Source organism: Leptodactylus fuscus, chromosome 1 (genome assembly GCF_031893055.1).
Source record: "Leptodactylus fuscus isolate aLepFus1 chromosome 1, aLepFus1.hap2, whole genome shotgun sequence".
Taxonomy (NCBI): domain Eukaryota; kingdom Metazoa; phylum Chordata; class Amphibia; order Anura; family Leptodactylidae; genus Leptodactylus; species Leptodactylus fuscus.
In genome coordinates this window covers 270,155,973-270,170,719 of record NC_134265.1, presented here as the reverse complement: position 1 = coordinate 270,170,719, position 14,747 = coordinate 270,155,973, and the positions used below count along the sequence as shown (strand labels likewise).

Below are 14,747 nucleotides of genomic sequence, written 5' to 3'. Positions count from 1 at the left end.
CACCTCCTATGTTGAAGTATATGAGGAAATGTTGGAACAAGCAAACAACCCAAAACCCGTTAGGAATAACCAAACACCCATAGTGAACTACAGAAGACATTTCCAGCAAACATTCTAATAGTTTGCAAAAGAATTCTTCTTTAATACTAGAGAATCATTTAGGCATATGAAGATCTGTTAAAAATCTTGACACTGCATTTATTATATAGATTGTTGCAGGCAGATTTCATTAGCGTGGTTACAATGTATAAGTTAGCATAAAAAAATATTTTTCATATTACAAACACATACAACATTTACATATAGACAGTTTCTACAGAAGTATCCTCCATGATATTGATGGCTCTGGCTCACACTGCTATATACACCTGATGCTATATTATAGTGATGTATTGGCCAATGAAGATACTTATAGGATAATACCGAAGGTTTTATAGTCAGGAGTTGCCTGAAGAATTTGCAAAAAGCATCAAGATGGAAGAGAGACACTGTAATTTATTTTTTATGTATTCCGGGAGTTTGTCATTCTCTCCGTGTCTGCAAAACAAAACATGTGGAAGTTATAGACTAAAGTTATGTTTCTGTATATCCTACACAATAATAGTTGGAGTAGCGAAACACCACTTTATTTAAAAGAACACTAAACACAGAAAGATGCACAAAAAAATAAAATGAAAAGTACCTGGCTCCTCATCCTATGTCTACTTTACTCTGATTCAAATTTCTCTTAATACAATTAAAAGTGATTAATATATGTAGAAATATTCTCTCTCAGGAGATCAGCGAAATCTCCTGTCCTCACTGTTCTGTGACAGGGGCTGCAGCAAGGTCTTCCTGCTCTGCCATTTCTGCAGAAGACGTCTCCTGTCTGCATGCTGGGGAGGTGAAAAATTACACGCACGCACACACCCCCCTCATCTGTCCACTGGTATTTGTTTAGTTTCCAGAAACCTTTAGCCTCACGTGACCACTAAGACCAATCAGCGTTCACGGGAGAGGGACTGATAACTATTAATTGGTCTTAGTAGTCACATGAGGCCGATGGCTTCCAGTGTCAATGTACAACACTAAACGGACTCTGGAGAGCTGAGGGCAGGTAATTATGCTTTGTTTTATTTATTACACCCCTTCCCCAGCCTCCACACAGGATTTTCCATAACTTGGACAACCCCTTAAACCCCTTCCCGACATCCGCCGTACTAGTACGGTGGACACCGGGCATTTAACTATAACACCCAGTGCCCGCACCGATCGGGGGCAGGGGTTAAGTCAGAACCATTTGCTAAACTCCTTGGTCAATCTGATTCTAGAGCAGATCAGCAGGAAATTAACCCAAATGCTAACCGCCCCACACTACAAAATTTTTAGTAAGGGAGCGTTCACACTACTGTCTATGTCCGACAGGTAGTGTCCACTCAAAATCGGATAGAAAAACACTACATATCGGGTTTTTCTGACAACTTGAAAAGTCGGACATCTTTACATGCGGACAGTGAAGGAAGGGCACGGAGTGCAAAAGAACGCACCCGATCGCCATTTAAGTGAATGACAGGTGTCACGGACACAGCTAGTGTCCGCTCCTAATGTCCGTGCCAGATTTTGAACGAACACTACCTGTCGGACACAGACGGTAGTGTGAACGCCCCCTAACCTTTCAGAATCAAGCAGAAAATGCTGCAGACTGATGCATTAGTGGGGACAACTATATGTTTTGATTATTTACCTGTTAGATTCTGCTTTTATAGCAGTTTAAGGACCTGCACAAACATTTGTACTGATGAAAATGAGCAAGTATGAAAATTTTTTTCCAGTGTTTTGCTAAAGTCTATTTCCTCCTAGGGGGAAAATGGGGCAGAATAATTTATGGGCTTGCTTCTTGAATTTTATCCGAAGTTACCAAATTTGGTGTATTTCTAGCACAAAATGCTGCATCTAGTTTTAGCTAATTTTTTCTAATTTGCTCTACAAGGTGTTGTGACAAAGGGCAGTGTAAATGTGTGTAAGTTTACACTAGCTATTAGGGTCATTGTATTTCAGGTTTTCCGATATGATGAACATATACAGTAGGTACAATAATATGAGTTAAATTTACAGAAATACAGTAAAATGCCTATGTTAATCTACATCAATGAAGTATAACTAGTATGTTGCAAAACCACTCACCTGGTCACTTGTCCATTTGGTGCTGTGTATATAATACATGAGACACCAGGCTGAACAACAAGCTGGGAGCCGTCATTGAACTGCACCCATACAGCCCCAGTGTTTAACTATTAAAAAAAATAATAATGATAATTAGAAAAACTAGAAATTTTTTAAAAGCTCAAGCTTTCGAAGCACTATTATCAATTGTATTGCTATTATGTATTAAGATCTTCTACAGGGAAAATGTAATCACACTGTCCCCCAGCAGGCAGAGATGGTACTGTCTCTACCTGACCATGTGTGAGGCGGTGCTGAAACATCATGGGGCTAAGAGCTGTGACATGTGACTGGCACAGCATCTCATGCATGGACACACAATTTGTCTAATCCTATAGGAGCCTCATAATCATGACTTCATATGTTCACACAAGACACTGAGGCGGAAAGTATTTTTGCTGGCCATGTGACATAGCTGAAGATCACAACAAGTGAACTCACAAATACACAATACACCCACAATGAGGATCATCTTCAGTACAGTTTATATTATGTACCTAACAAAATCAGTGAATAAAGAGGTTTTTTTAAAAAAAAAAGGCTCCAAAATTGTCATAATTATTCTAATTATTCATCTTTTACTAAAACAGACAAGTCAGGTAAGATCACAGGCTCTCTTTAGTATCTGTTCAGGGATAACAAACATTGTGGTACTAGTCTAGAAATACCATATTTGTAAGAAATGCCATCATTGCAAGAAAACTACTTACCTGAGATGCCCATCCAACATTTTTAACAAAAACAGACTTCAAGACTTGTCCAGGATCTGGAGTGTGATTTTTTGGTGCACTGGAGGAAGGAGCACTCTGAGCCGAAAACACAGATCCCTCATAGGAAAGAATCTATAAAACAGGCGTTATAGCTTTTTAGTTTTATATCAATCAATATACATAAAACATGGTCATAAGTGCAAAAACTTCATATTCATTACATCCCTTCAATTTTATTAAGTGACAAATATGTAGATGTGAACAGCTTTTATGCAGAGGGTAGAAGCTTTTAATGTAGCCAGTCTTTAGCTACAAAATAGAGTAGGAGAGATCTCAAATATAATCTATCATAATATAACATATCTATAATCTAAAAGGTTGCACCTGAAATACTGTATACAGTGCATATCTGTAGATTTCACTAAATTATTTTCTGCCCCTACTATACTGATCTATGCCATAAATTACTTACAGAAGGATTGAGGTTAGACATCTGGTGTGGTGAGGTAGAGCTGCCCAATGCCCGTTTAGGAGGGCTTTGATCCTTATGTCCACATACTGACTCCCCCGAAGATACATATTGTGCTGGAGGTTTTGGAGAATCAGTGCTCAGTGGTCTCCTGGTTTTAGAAAAATAATAAATCCTGATCCAATAGCAGTTTGTAAATATTCAGTTATCACAGACCTACGCAGTGTACACAAAAAAAAAAGCCACAACACGAAACTTCTCAAATGAAGTGTGTGTGTGTGTGTGTGTGTGTGTGTGTGTGTGTGAGATCAAAATACTAGGGCTTTTTTTACTACAGACTTTGACACAGCTTATGGCAAAATTCAATTTAGACCAAGAAAAGTGCCAGTACCTTGTGTATTGAGGAATTGCTCAGGGAGACAGGAAAGATTGCATTTGATTATATGCAAACAACTTTATTCTATTCTTGAGTGAGCCAGAGACCTCTCTCCCCAGAGTTATCTATCTCTTGTAGGACTTTGCCAAGTTATACCTGATAGGGGTTGTGTGGAGTGCATATTGCCTTTACTAGACTCAAAAACCCACAAATCTTATTGTATAGGCAAAAAGTAAAATCTTACCTCCCAAATGTTATTGGAAACAGTGACAGGTTATCTCCCTTTTTTTCTTCTATATTGATTGCAGACTCCAAAGAGAGACAAACCTGATGACTCTGAAACAGACAACCACAACCAAGAATGACCACCAAAGTATGATCAGATACATGTTAAAAGTATGCAGGCGAACATAAAATTATATAATCAAAAGTGGAGAGAGTTTAAAGATAGGCCATGCCTTTTTTTTTAGAAAGCTTACACAAGTTCTTTAATGTTAAAGGGATTGTCCACTTTCAGACCAATATTGAGAGACGATTATTATGGTTTGTATATTAAAAAAGTTGTACAATTTCCCAATATACTTTCTGTATCAATTCCTCACGGTTTTCTAGATTTCGGCTTGCTGTCATTCATTCTGTTACTTCTAGAGGATAAAAGTTTGACCATGGTCATGTGATGTACGGTCCATGGTCATGTGATGAGTACACAGGTGCCGCTCGCTATAGTCACAGCACAATAAGACATCTGCCTGGTAATCAGCTGTGCACCTGTGAGCTCACCACATGACCAGGGACCGTAAGTCACATGACCATGGACCGTAATCACATGACCATGGTCAGACTTTTATCCTCTAGAAGTAACAGAATGAATGACAGCAAGCAGAGATCTAAAAAACTGTGAGGAATTGATACAGAAAGTATATTGAGAAATCCTTTTATTGTACAAACAATAACATTTGTTTCTCAATATTGGCCTGAAAGTGGCTAACCCTCTTAAGCCATCATTATTGGATTGGTGGAGGACTCGTGATGGTCAGCTGTTGGAAGTGCAGATGAACGCTGCTGGCCCTTCACTGGTTACATTGGTCTAGGACTTCGTTTGGACTCACTAAAGAGGATTTTTCATGTCCTCTAAGTTCGGGAGTGACTGTTACAAAAGTGAATTCAGCAGTTTTTCCGGTATCTGCCCCCACTTCCAGGAATATTGGTACGGTTAGTTTCTGCTATCTATAGCTATCACTGTAGTGTTAGAAAGGCTGGACTCACAGCTCAGTGTCATGACTGGTCGGTGAGGAACACATTCACAGTAAGAGACTATAGAAAAGTACTGTCATGGTCTAGGACTTGGTCTCTCTCACTGCCCCGAAGGACGGTGAGCTATGAGGGCAGTCTCTCCAACACTGCAGTGATATCGCCAAAACAAAGAGTGCTGAATTCAGCATAGTATCAGCTTTGCAACAGTATAAAACACTCCAAATCGTAGAGGACATGAAAGTACAGTGATCTGAGCTACCCAAATGGCTGGAAATATCCATTAATGTATATCTCTTTGGAATGCACCATTGAGTCCTGGAAACTTTATCAGAGTACCACATAACAGGAATCAAGCAATTCCTGGGTGAGCTGAGAGAGGCCTTTCTTTTTGGACTGGTTTGCATACCCAAATGCCTGGTTGGTACAAGGTCAGTGATCTACAAAGGTTGGCCAGTTTCTTTAAGTGCAAAATAGAAAAGGTTTTAGAAAAGTACCGAAGAGAGTCATTTTCTACATTTGTAAATATTAGGGCAAACTAACACCAGTTTTCAGAGTCCGCAGCCGCTGCGTCTCATATATGTGTTCGTACGCCTCTTGTATATTTCCCCCCATTATTTGTGTCAGATATTTTTTTCTGGTAAAGTGGCGAAGGCAAGGCAGAGTTTAAAAAAAAGGTGCAACCACATTTATTGCAAAAAAAAAAAAAAAAAAAAAAACTGTGACCTTTTACACTCTGTCCCCAAGAAAACTGGCGTACAAGGCATTAAAAAAAAAAAAAATCTGCCCCAAATATTTGAAAATGATTACAATATTCATTACCTCATTGGCATGGTCCACATAGCACTTTATTTCATCACTTAAGCCAGTAACTCTGCTCCCTTCTTTTAGGATATAGGACTTTCCAGACTTCTCTATAACTCGGGTAAAGTCAACTGTCTTGTGAATTTTTGCTCCTTAGAAAATAAAGTAAAATGACATGTAAACTTTATTAATCTCTCTACCGACAGATGGTTTGGCTCATCTTAGGCAATGGCCATAGCCCAAAATCTATTACTGTGTATGTTAAGAATATGGCCATGTTAAGGCAGTTCTTCCAGTCATGTAAGAAGACCAAAAACAGACCCATGCCTCTGTTTTTCTACATATGTTCTTTCCATGACAAACTGAATGGTCATATTAATAAGGAAAGGAAGCAAAGAGCTACAATTGGTAGAAGTGGTAGGACTGGGCAATTGAATTAAATCAATTAATACACCACTTCAAAGAAGAACAAATCTGATATTCATGACATTTATGTTAGAGCTGCCCTGGAGTCTGGTATATGCCTTGCAAGATTTATTTGCCCTTTTTAATAGTTGGGTGGTAGAATGAGGAACCCTGCATCAAAAATACCAGACTTATTTTTGTTAAGCGAAAACAACAAAATTAAGATCAATAATCAAAGAAATCAAGAAAAAAAAAAAAAATCTGATCTGTGTTGAACCTTCCAACTTACCATCATAGAAGCAGACCTCAACATCAGCATTGGGGTAGTTCTCCATTAACATACATTTGGCATATCTGGTGTAGTAGGTAACCTTAGGGGTTTTGGACCGTACAAGCTGGATGAACTTTGATGCATACTGGTATTTTTTCCAGTACTTTTCTACAGCAAAAGAATAAGATATGAACTTAAAGTTAGCAGTATTAAGTAACTTGACAAGCCGCTGTGATCCACTTATTAGGGCGGGTTCACATCTGTGCCCGATCTCCGTTTTCAGGTTTCCATCTATTGCCGACATAAGACAAAAGCCTGGCAGACAGTGTCCAGCCGTGAGCCCCTGTGAGCGTTTTGTGCTCTCCGCAGCAAAACAGTTTGTTTTTTTTAACTGGACACAAAGTCCTGCATGTCCGACTTTGTGTCCGGTTAAATAAAAAACTGTTTCGCCGCGGAGAGCACAAAACGCTCACAGGCGGACACTTTCCAAACCCATTCAAATGAATGGGTTTGAAAAATGACTGCAGGTTTACGTCTCCTGTCCAGTTTCGGGCAGGCAACGGAAACTTGCAAAACGGAGATGTGAACCTGCCCTTACTTGTAGTATGAATTTATTTATTTTTTCAGAAAGACACCATTAAAATGTCATACTAAGACTAATCCAGTAAAAACATATGTATGTTTGTCTAAAGGAGTTGTAAGGGAGTATAAAAACATAGCTGCTTTATTTTAGAAACCATGCTATGCCTGCCCATGGGTTGTGTCTGATACTGCAGCTCAGTTTCATTAAAGTGACAGGTCGAGACGTAATACCACAGCACAACCTGTGCTCAGGGGCTTAATTTTGAGGGGGAAAATTTAAGTAACTGCCACTTTCCGAAATTTAAAAAAACTGCACGAGTGGACAGATCCATTGGTAATATACCATATCTGCCTCACGTGACATGGAGGACAAGTGTGGGATCCAAGTTCTGTCATACAGTGTTTTATAGACTCTATAGGGGAACTCTCTAACCTTAAGAAGTAGCCTCCAAGACATTCTTTAGTTTTATGTTTCCAAGCACGGAGGACCTTTTCCTCAGACATGTACTACTGAACCATCCAATGTTATAAATTGTGAAGCGACATAAAAAAGGAAGGATCCCATTACCTGGCAAACTGTCAAATGTGTAACTTAACATGTTTTCAGGAGGAGATGGAGGTCGATCCACCAAAGGGAACCCTTTGCCTTCATTTGGATGATAAATATAAACCTGAGAAGAGAAAAAGTCAAACATTACTTAACATTGTTTAAGAACTTCGTTCAACAATCCTGTAAACCAAAATCAGGGGTATTGAATAAAAAGTTACCATTTCTGCATGAATGTTATTACCATGGGCATATACTATGCAGACAGCACTTACCAAATTTCCATCACAGGATATGCGCAAGACCTCTTTGACTCGTTCCTGAGAATTATGTTCTTTCAAAAATTCCATGCAGACTTCTCCAGAGTCCAGAATGCTCACCTGCCAAAAGAAAATTCACTTATCACATCTGAGGCACTAAGGAACTAAGAATTGATCTAGTAGGGATCACTGATCCTCTCTGTACAAACAACAGCTCAGATCATTGGCAAATCGTACATACCACAGCATTCTTGGTTTTCTGTCTGATAGGCTTCAGTCTTTCGGAATTAAGGGGAGGAATAAGGCTTTTCAAACAGCGATAGCTTGCAGTTTGTTGAGGTATCTTTGCTTTTATATTGTGTGGATTTTCTTCCGAGGCTGGAAGTTTCCTCATTCCTTCTTTTCTTTCAAATGAAGAGTCTGTAGGCTTTTTCATCTTAACATCATCCCAGTGCATGGCTGGATGACCGTAATAATTTGCAGCAGAGTTACTTATACTACTCACATCCTGAGACATTGGACCTGAAAATAGGAGAGAGAGAAAAAAAATAAAAATTATATAAATATAAATATATATATATATATATAAATATATATATATATATATATATATATATATATATATATATATATATATATATATACACACACACACACAGTATATATATATGAGAAATTGTGTTTTGTCCCATACATAGCCTGAAGCTCTAGTTTCACTGTTCAATCTAAGAGAGAGGTGGGTTATAAATATTGTATGCAAAATATTAGCAAAATCAAGATTCCTCTAAGAAAACTGAGCAGAACCAATTTATTTTTCATTAATTTGCACTATTTTCCAATATTTTAAATTTTCTATGACGTTGTAACACTAGAAAACTACAGAAGCCATATCTATTATATCCACTTTCTATGGTTTGATCAAGGACACCGTGCACCCAGAAACATGCATTAAAGCAGTATAAGGCTCAGTGCACATTGTAGTCTATCTTCCTTGTTAGAGATATACAGCAAGATGATCCTGGCAATAAACCTCTGAAGGAAGGCCCTGATGTACCATACTGTATAGCCATACCATGGTATGACTACAATTATAAAAACATACAGTATAAGTTATTGTAGTGGTCCTCTATAGAAAACTGCACTTTATGTAGCTGAAGAAAAAAAAAATATTATATGCTGAAAGATGGGCCTAATGAAGGTCAAAAAGACACCTCAATGGGCACAACTGATTTTTAATGGGATCCATTAGGTTCAGCTGAGATGTCCAAGATGAAGTCGGAAAAGAGAACTTCTTGCAAACTTACACAAGTGAGCATTCACACGGATAATGACGCAGAATCCACACGGAAATAAAACCTCCCATTGACTTCACGTGTGGTTAGGACATCGGCTAGAATAAGCCTCCCTGGTACACAGTAGAGTGCCTGGGACTGGCAAGTATGTTGTTTTGTGTTTCACATTCCCTAGCATCCTAAAATATCTTGCACAATACCTTTAAAGTAATTTCAATTTTTCCAGCACTATCATGGCAGATCATTCTCTTTTATACATTAAATGGCTAATATTCTAACAATTGATGGGATAAGATAAAAACAACAGATGTATAATTAAGAGTCAAAGGGAATGTATCGCCTACATTTCTCACTACTAAACCAGATAATGATACAGTGGCTTTTCTATTCTGTTTTTACTTTTTGATTGCAGATTTTTTTTTTTTTTTTTATTCTAATTTTGTTCAGTTTTATGGAGCTGAAATCTTGCCTGACCTACTATTAACACATAAAGATGAGAGTTACAGCAGCTGCATTGTCTGTAGAATAGTGTCAGATGTTTTCTAAATATGGATAATGATATTAAGAAAAACACTATAAATTTATAAACACATATTGCCTTTACCCCCCATAATATTATGTAACATATGCCAATGAACACATACCATTTATTTGCATGGCTCCAAACCACTGCTGCACAGTTTCAGCATGGCACCTTTCATCAGATCTGACACCAGGGAGTTTAGGAGGACAGAAAAACTCAGGCCTTAAAGAATAATAAAGAGAGTCATGTACAATAATAGTTACATAAGTAAAAACTCTACTATCAGTGTCATCTACGTAATATTATTAAAATAAAATAAAGCAAAATATACAACAATTTGGGTCTGGTGATATCTTATCACATTTGCATACTTATTAAAGAGCCAAAGTTTATTAATAAAAGTATATTACAAAATTATTAGGCACAAATGCTGCCGGAAAATCCAAAAAGTTTTTCAACACCTAATTGGGTTTTCCTGGTTCAGAAGGTTGTTGGCTTAGGTTAGAACAGCCCATCAGGATCAGATCTTAAGAAAAGCTATTCTACTTGTCCATCACTGACCCAAACAATATGCACAATGAAAAACTATACCACAATATACATATGCACACAATGCACCAAGATAATTCATTGTTATAAATACTACAAATTGCTCATCTGCATCTCAAACATGTTAATAATAAGATAAACTCAGACAAAAAGTATATAAAGCTACACAAACCGCAACACAATCCAATCTATCATATATTTAACCTCTACTGCAACAAGACTGGCACAATTACAATTAAGAAGTTCCTTTTACAGATTCTTCATTTACCTTCCCAAACCAGAACACCAAACAGTCATGTTACTGGAAGAAACTGGCTAAGTGAGATCTGGTTTTATACAACAGAAACATCAGTATTATAGGGATGTTTCTGAAATCCCCTAGGACATCACCAACCATCTGCAGAAGATACCTGCTAATTGTCCACAGGGGACTCTGCTAACTGCAAGCACCGTACACCTCTATATCAAGTATATTGTGAGGGGCAAATTACATACTACAAGGTCAGCAACTGGCACCTAGACAAAGAAAGACCCCACATACACAGGTTTACAACTCATCTAGATAGCTTCCAAAGTTGTGCAAATTACAATGCTGGAAATAGTCATATTGATACATACAAATCTATAAAGCACTGTAGAAAGTAGTTCACTTTTAGAAGAAAAAAAATTTATCTATCTATCTAATGGAATAGACATTACTTACGGCGTTTTCTCTTTCACTGGAGGAGAGGTAAGTCTATCCAAAGAGCCGTGGGCAGCTTTGCCTGTAAACATCTGGGGGCTCTCTCCATAACTGTTAGCAGGAGAAGATGCAGAGGTCCTGTACCCATTCAGCTGACCAGGTTTATTCAATGCCTCCACAGAGTGACATCTGTCCACAAAGCTGTTTGGTTTACTCTGAGTCTGACTACGTGAGGCACCAGTTCTGTCGGAAGAATGCGCCCTACGGAGGTAGCGAGAATGTGGCCTGTCTTCACTAACAACAGGTTTTCTCCCCCGTCTCTCAGTATCATTCTCTTCTCTTTGACAACTATGAAAACTTCCCCCATCCACTGTCAAAACATCATTTGGTTGTCTCTCCTTGAACTGAAAAGCATTCATTTTGTTGGGGAGCGAAGGTCCTGATAAAATCCTTTTCTCCTGTAAGCGGCTACTAACACTAACCCCAGAGGAACCAGTAAATCCTGTAGAGATTGTAGCATGGCCACTATCAATGGAGTCTTCAACAGCCCTCATATCATCACAAGTGGAAGAAGAGTACCCAGTCATAAATGAATGGTCCAACACAGATGAAAGACTCAACCGATCAGCAGGGTTTTTTCGCAGCAATTGAAAAATCAGATCCTTAGCCTCCCTTGACACAAAATTGGGCATTTCGTAGTCAGCCAAAACTATCTTATTTAAAGTGTTCTTCACAGTGTCAGTGTCAAAAGGAGGTCTTCCCACAAGAAAAGTATACAACATACAACCCAAAGACCAAACATCAGACTCGAGACCATGAGCACTCCTGGTAGCAATTTCTGGCGCAATGTAGTTTGGTGTACCACACATTGTGAAGTGCTTCTCATTTGGCAATTTCAGCTGAGCCGCCAGTCCAAAGTCTGCAATCTTAATATTCATGTCATTGGAGAGCAGGAGGTTGGAAAGAGTGAGATCCCTATGAAGGATGCCATGAGAATGCAGGTAGAGCATACCCTTCACAATCTGTTCCATGAAGTGGCGAGCTGTGGGAAAATAAAGGATAGGTGATAAATGCATTTTTGTTGGTGATTTGGTCAGCGTTCACAAGCACAGGGGTGTCAGGTCTACTTTGAGAATTGAGCACATCGGGACCACCCTCCATTAATTTACATGGGACTTGGCTAGATCTTCATCACTCCTCTAGAGGTCAATGGTGCAGTGGTGATAACCACTCCATTCACAAAACAGACTCTGGCAACCCTGTTCTTGTCATTACTTTCTTAGAATTACTCTTTTAAATTAGTTACAGCCTCTTAGCTCTGTATAAAGCTGATCATATACATGAGATATTTATCTGCAGATCCAGCTACTTTTAATAGCTGTAAATCTTCTATGTATTACCACAGACAGAAGAATCTTGGCAGAATTTACAAAATATAGCTGGATCTGCCAAAGATATATATCTCATGTGTATAATCATCCTAAGGTTAGAGCCCTAATTCAATTTTTGGTTGTAGTGAAATCACAGATGACCATAGTTGTCTTGCCTTTCTGTGGATATTGAGATCTACAGCACACATCAATTTACCAATGAAAAAAAAAACTTGATACGATTTGTTCAAATCTCATCCATATGGTTGGTAACTGAGCTCTGCTGTGGATTTCCAATGTACAAATCTGCAATTTCTGCTGTGTGCGGTATATCACAAACACATTACATATAGATAGATAGATAGATAGATAGATAGATAGATAGATAGATAGATAGATAGATAGATAGATAGATAGATAGGAGTAGTCACATGAACTGTTCTCTTGCTTACCTTCTTTTTCACTAAATGGTTTCTTTCTGTTCTTTAAATATCTGTTCATTTCTCCATTGTGACACATCTCTAGTATCAGGTATACATAGTTACTGTCTTCAAAATAGTTGTAAAGCTAGATTAAAAAAAAAAAAAAAAGTTGTTTTATAAAAATACACATGCAACACAAATCTAAAGATCACTCCAAATCTCTCAAAACTCATACCTCCAAGATTGATGGATGTTTTAACTGGCAGTGGATCTCCACCTCATTGCGCACCCTCTGCACCATGCCAACCCTCTGCATTGCTTTTTTGTCAATCTGAATATTAAAGACATAAAACTGAGAAGTTAGCAGGCCAGGACAAATAAGTAACAATACAAACAAAGGTATGATATTACATAATTTTATATTGGACTTACCATTTTTATAGCAACCTCGATGCCAGTATTGATGGACTGTGCCCTGTAAACGCAGGCAAAAGAACCTTTTCCGAGGAGGTTGAGGACCTTGAAGTCCTGGAAAACAAATAACATGTAAAGAATTATTCGTGAACATCAGTCAGATGTCAAAGATTTGTGATGAGGACTTGACTCGCTGGGCACCCCCTGATCTGTACAGGTAGAGCCATAGGGATGTACACTGGTGTGGTACATGTGACAACCGGTGTTACCTAGAGCACCCCAGTCTATATGGGGACCCCCCATTACCTCAATGCTGTTCTCTCCTTGCAGCAGGGGTTTGCAGCCTCCTCCTGCCTGCTTGTCATGTTCCCCATTAGAGGAATGGTCCTTGGAGGTGAGATTGGGGAAGAGGAAGGTGAGGACCCTCTCCAGCATGTTGATGTGTGCACAGGCCAGCGGGCAGGACACTACTGAGCAGGCAGGAGACGGTTCCCATCAATACATCCCGGTTCTGTTCCCGCTGCCGTAACTGACAGCACAACCACAACATGACAACAAGTCCCAGCTACCACAACATGACAGGAGCGAGGGAGGGGCGAGTCAGCCCGCAGCCCCCGGGGACGCTACAGTAACTATAGAACTCAGCCTGACTACTGCCACCATAGCAACTGGACAGACACCGTCCCCCACCCACCCATTGCCTATGTACAGTACATACCTCTATCCTCCCTCCTATACTGCTCGCCATGGCTCTTCTGCTCCACTTTGGCTCGGCTCATCCTCGCTGGCTCACTGCAGGACACCGGATTGTACCGGAGATCGGGTGATGTCGGCGGGGAAGGTTTGGGCTATCGGCGCCCGGTTCCATTCCCGCCGATCAAGTTGTTATTTGAAAAGTCCGCCCGTTATAGTCACGTGATCTGAGGGAGATGACGTCAGAGGAAATGCCTGCAGTTGTGAGAAGGGGAAAGTTTCTTGTCAGTTTTCAATAAAGCTTTGTCTTATCCGGGAAAGTTGTTTCTATGGCTGCTGTAGGAGGCGGGAGTGAGGGGCTGTTTGTGTGTGAGAGCAGGGCAGGGAGCTGGAGGCGGCTGAGGAGGCAAATGACACCCATAATAGTCTGTGGTTACCCTCGTAAACGTCAACTGTAATATGTACTGGTCCTGTGTCATGTCCTCGTATGGACTGTGCAAATAGTTTGTAGTGCTCACTCGGTTTGCTGGTTTCTGTAGTTCACACTTGCTTTAATGTGGCCGTATTGGATGCCTTAGTCCCTCCCAGTAAATATTTCTTTATGTGCTGTAAGGGAGGAATTTGAGGTAGACTTGGTTCACATCTGCGTTCGATATTCTGTTATGAAAGTACACAGACCCCATGGACTATAATGGGGTCCGTGTGTTTTCCATGCGGTGTCCGCTCGAGTCATGCGAATAGAAAAGTACTTCATGAACTACCTTCCTGTCTGCATGACTCTTGCGGACACAAACCCAGACCCCATTATACTTTATGGGTTCCGTGTACTGTTAATGTATTTCGTTCATGCAGACTCCCTGAACGGAATACCAAACGCAGATGTGAATCGGGCCTTAAATTCCTCTCCACTTGGGTTTCTGGCACA

At 39.5% G+C, this 14,747-nt stretch overlaps 1 protein-coding gene across 1 annotated transcript; it reads right to left on the bottom strand.

Annotated features, from left to right (window-relative positions):
* Positions 1–378: 378 nt before the first annotated feature.
* Positions 379–13,996, bottom strand: PLK4 (polo like kinase 4). Its single transcript, XM_075265506.1, has 16 exons — positions 13,848–13,996; positions 13,148–13,243; positions 12,951–13,046; positions 12,746–12,860; positions 10,945–11,965; positions 9,808–9,914; positions 8,119–8,399; positions 7,893–7,997; positions 7,639–7,741; positions 6,507–6,656; positions 5,831–5,964; positions 4,002–4,093; positions 3,385–3,532; positions 2,913–3,044; positions 2,164–2,270; positions 379–537 (listed from the first exon to the last, which is right to left on the bottom strand). Exons 1-16 carry the CDS (start codon positions 13,875–13,877, stop codon positions 438–440), a joined length of 2,817 nt encoding a protein of 938 aa, XP_075121607.1. The 5' UTR covers positions 13,878–13,996; the 3' UTR covers positions 379–437.
* Positions 13,997–14,747: the final 751 nt, after the last annotated feature.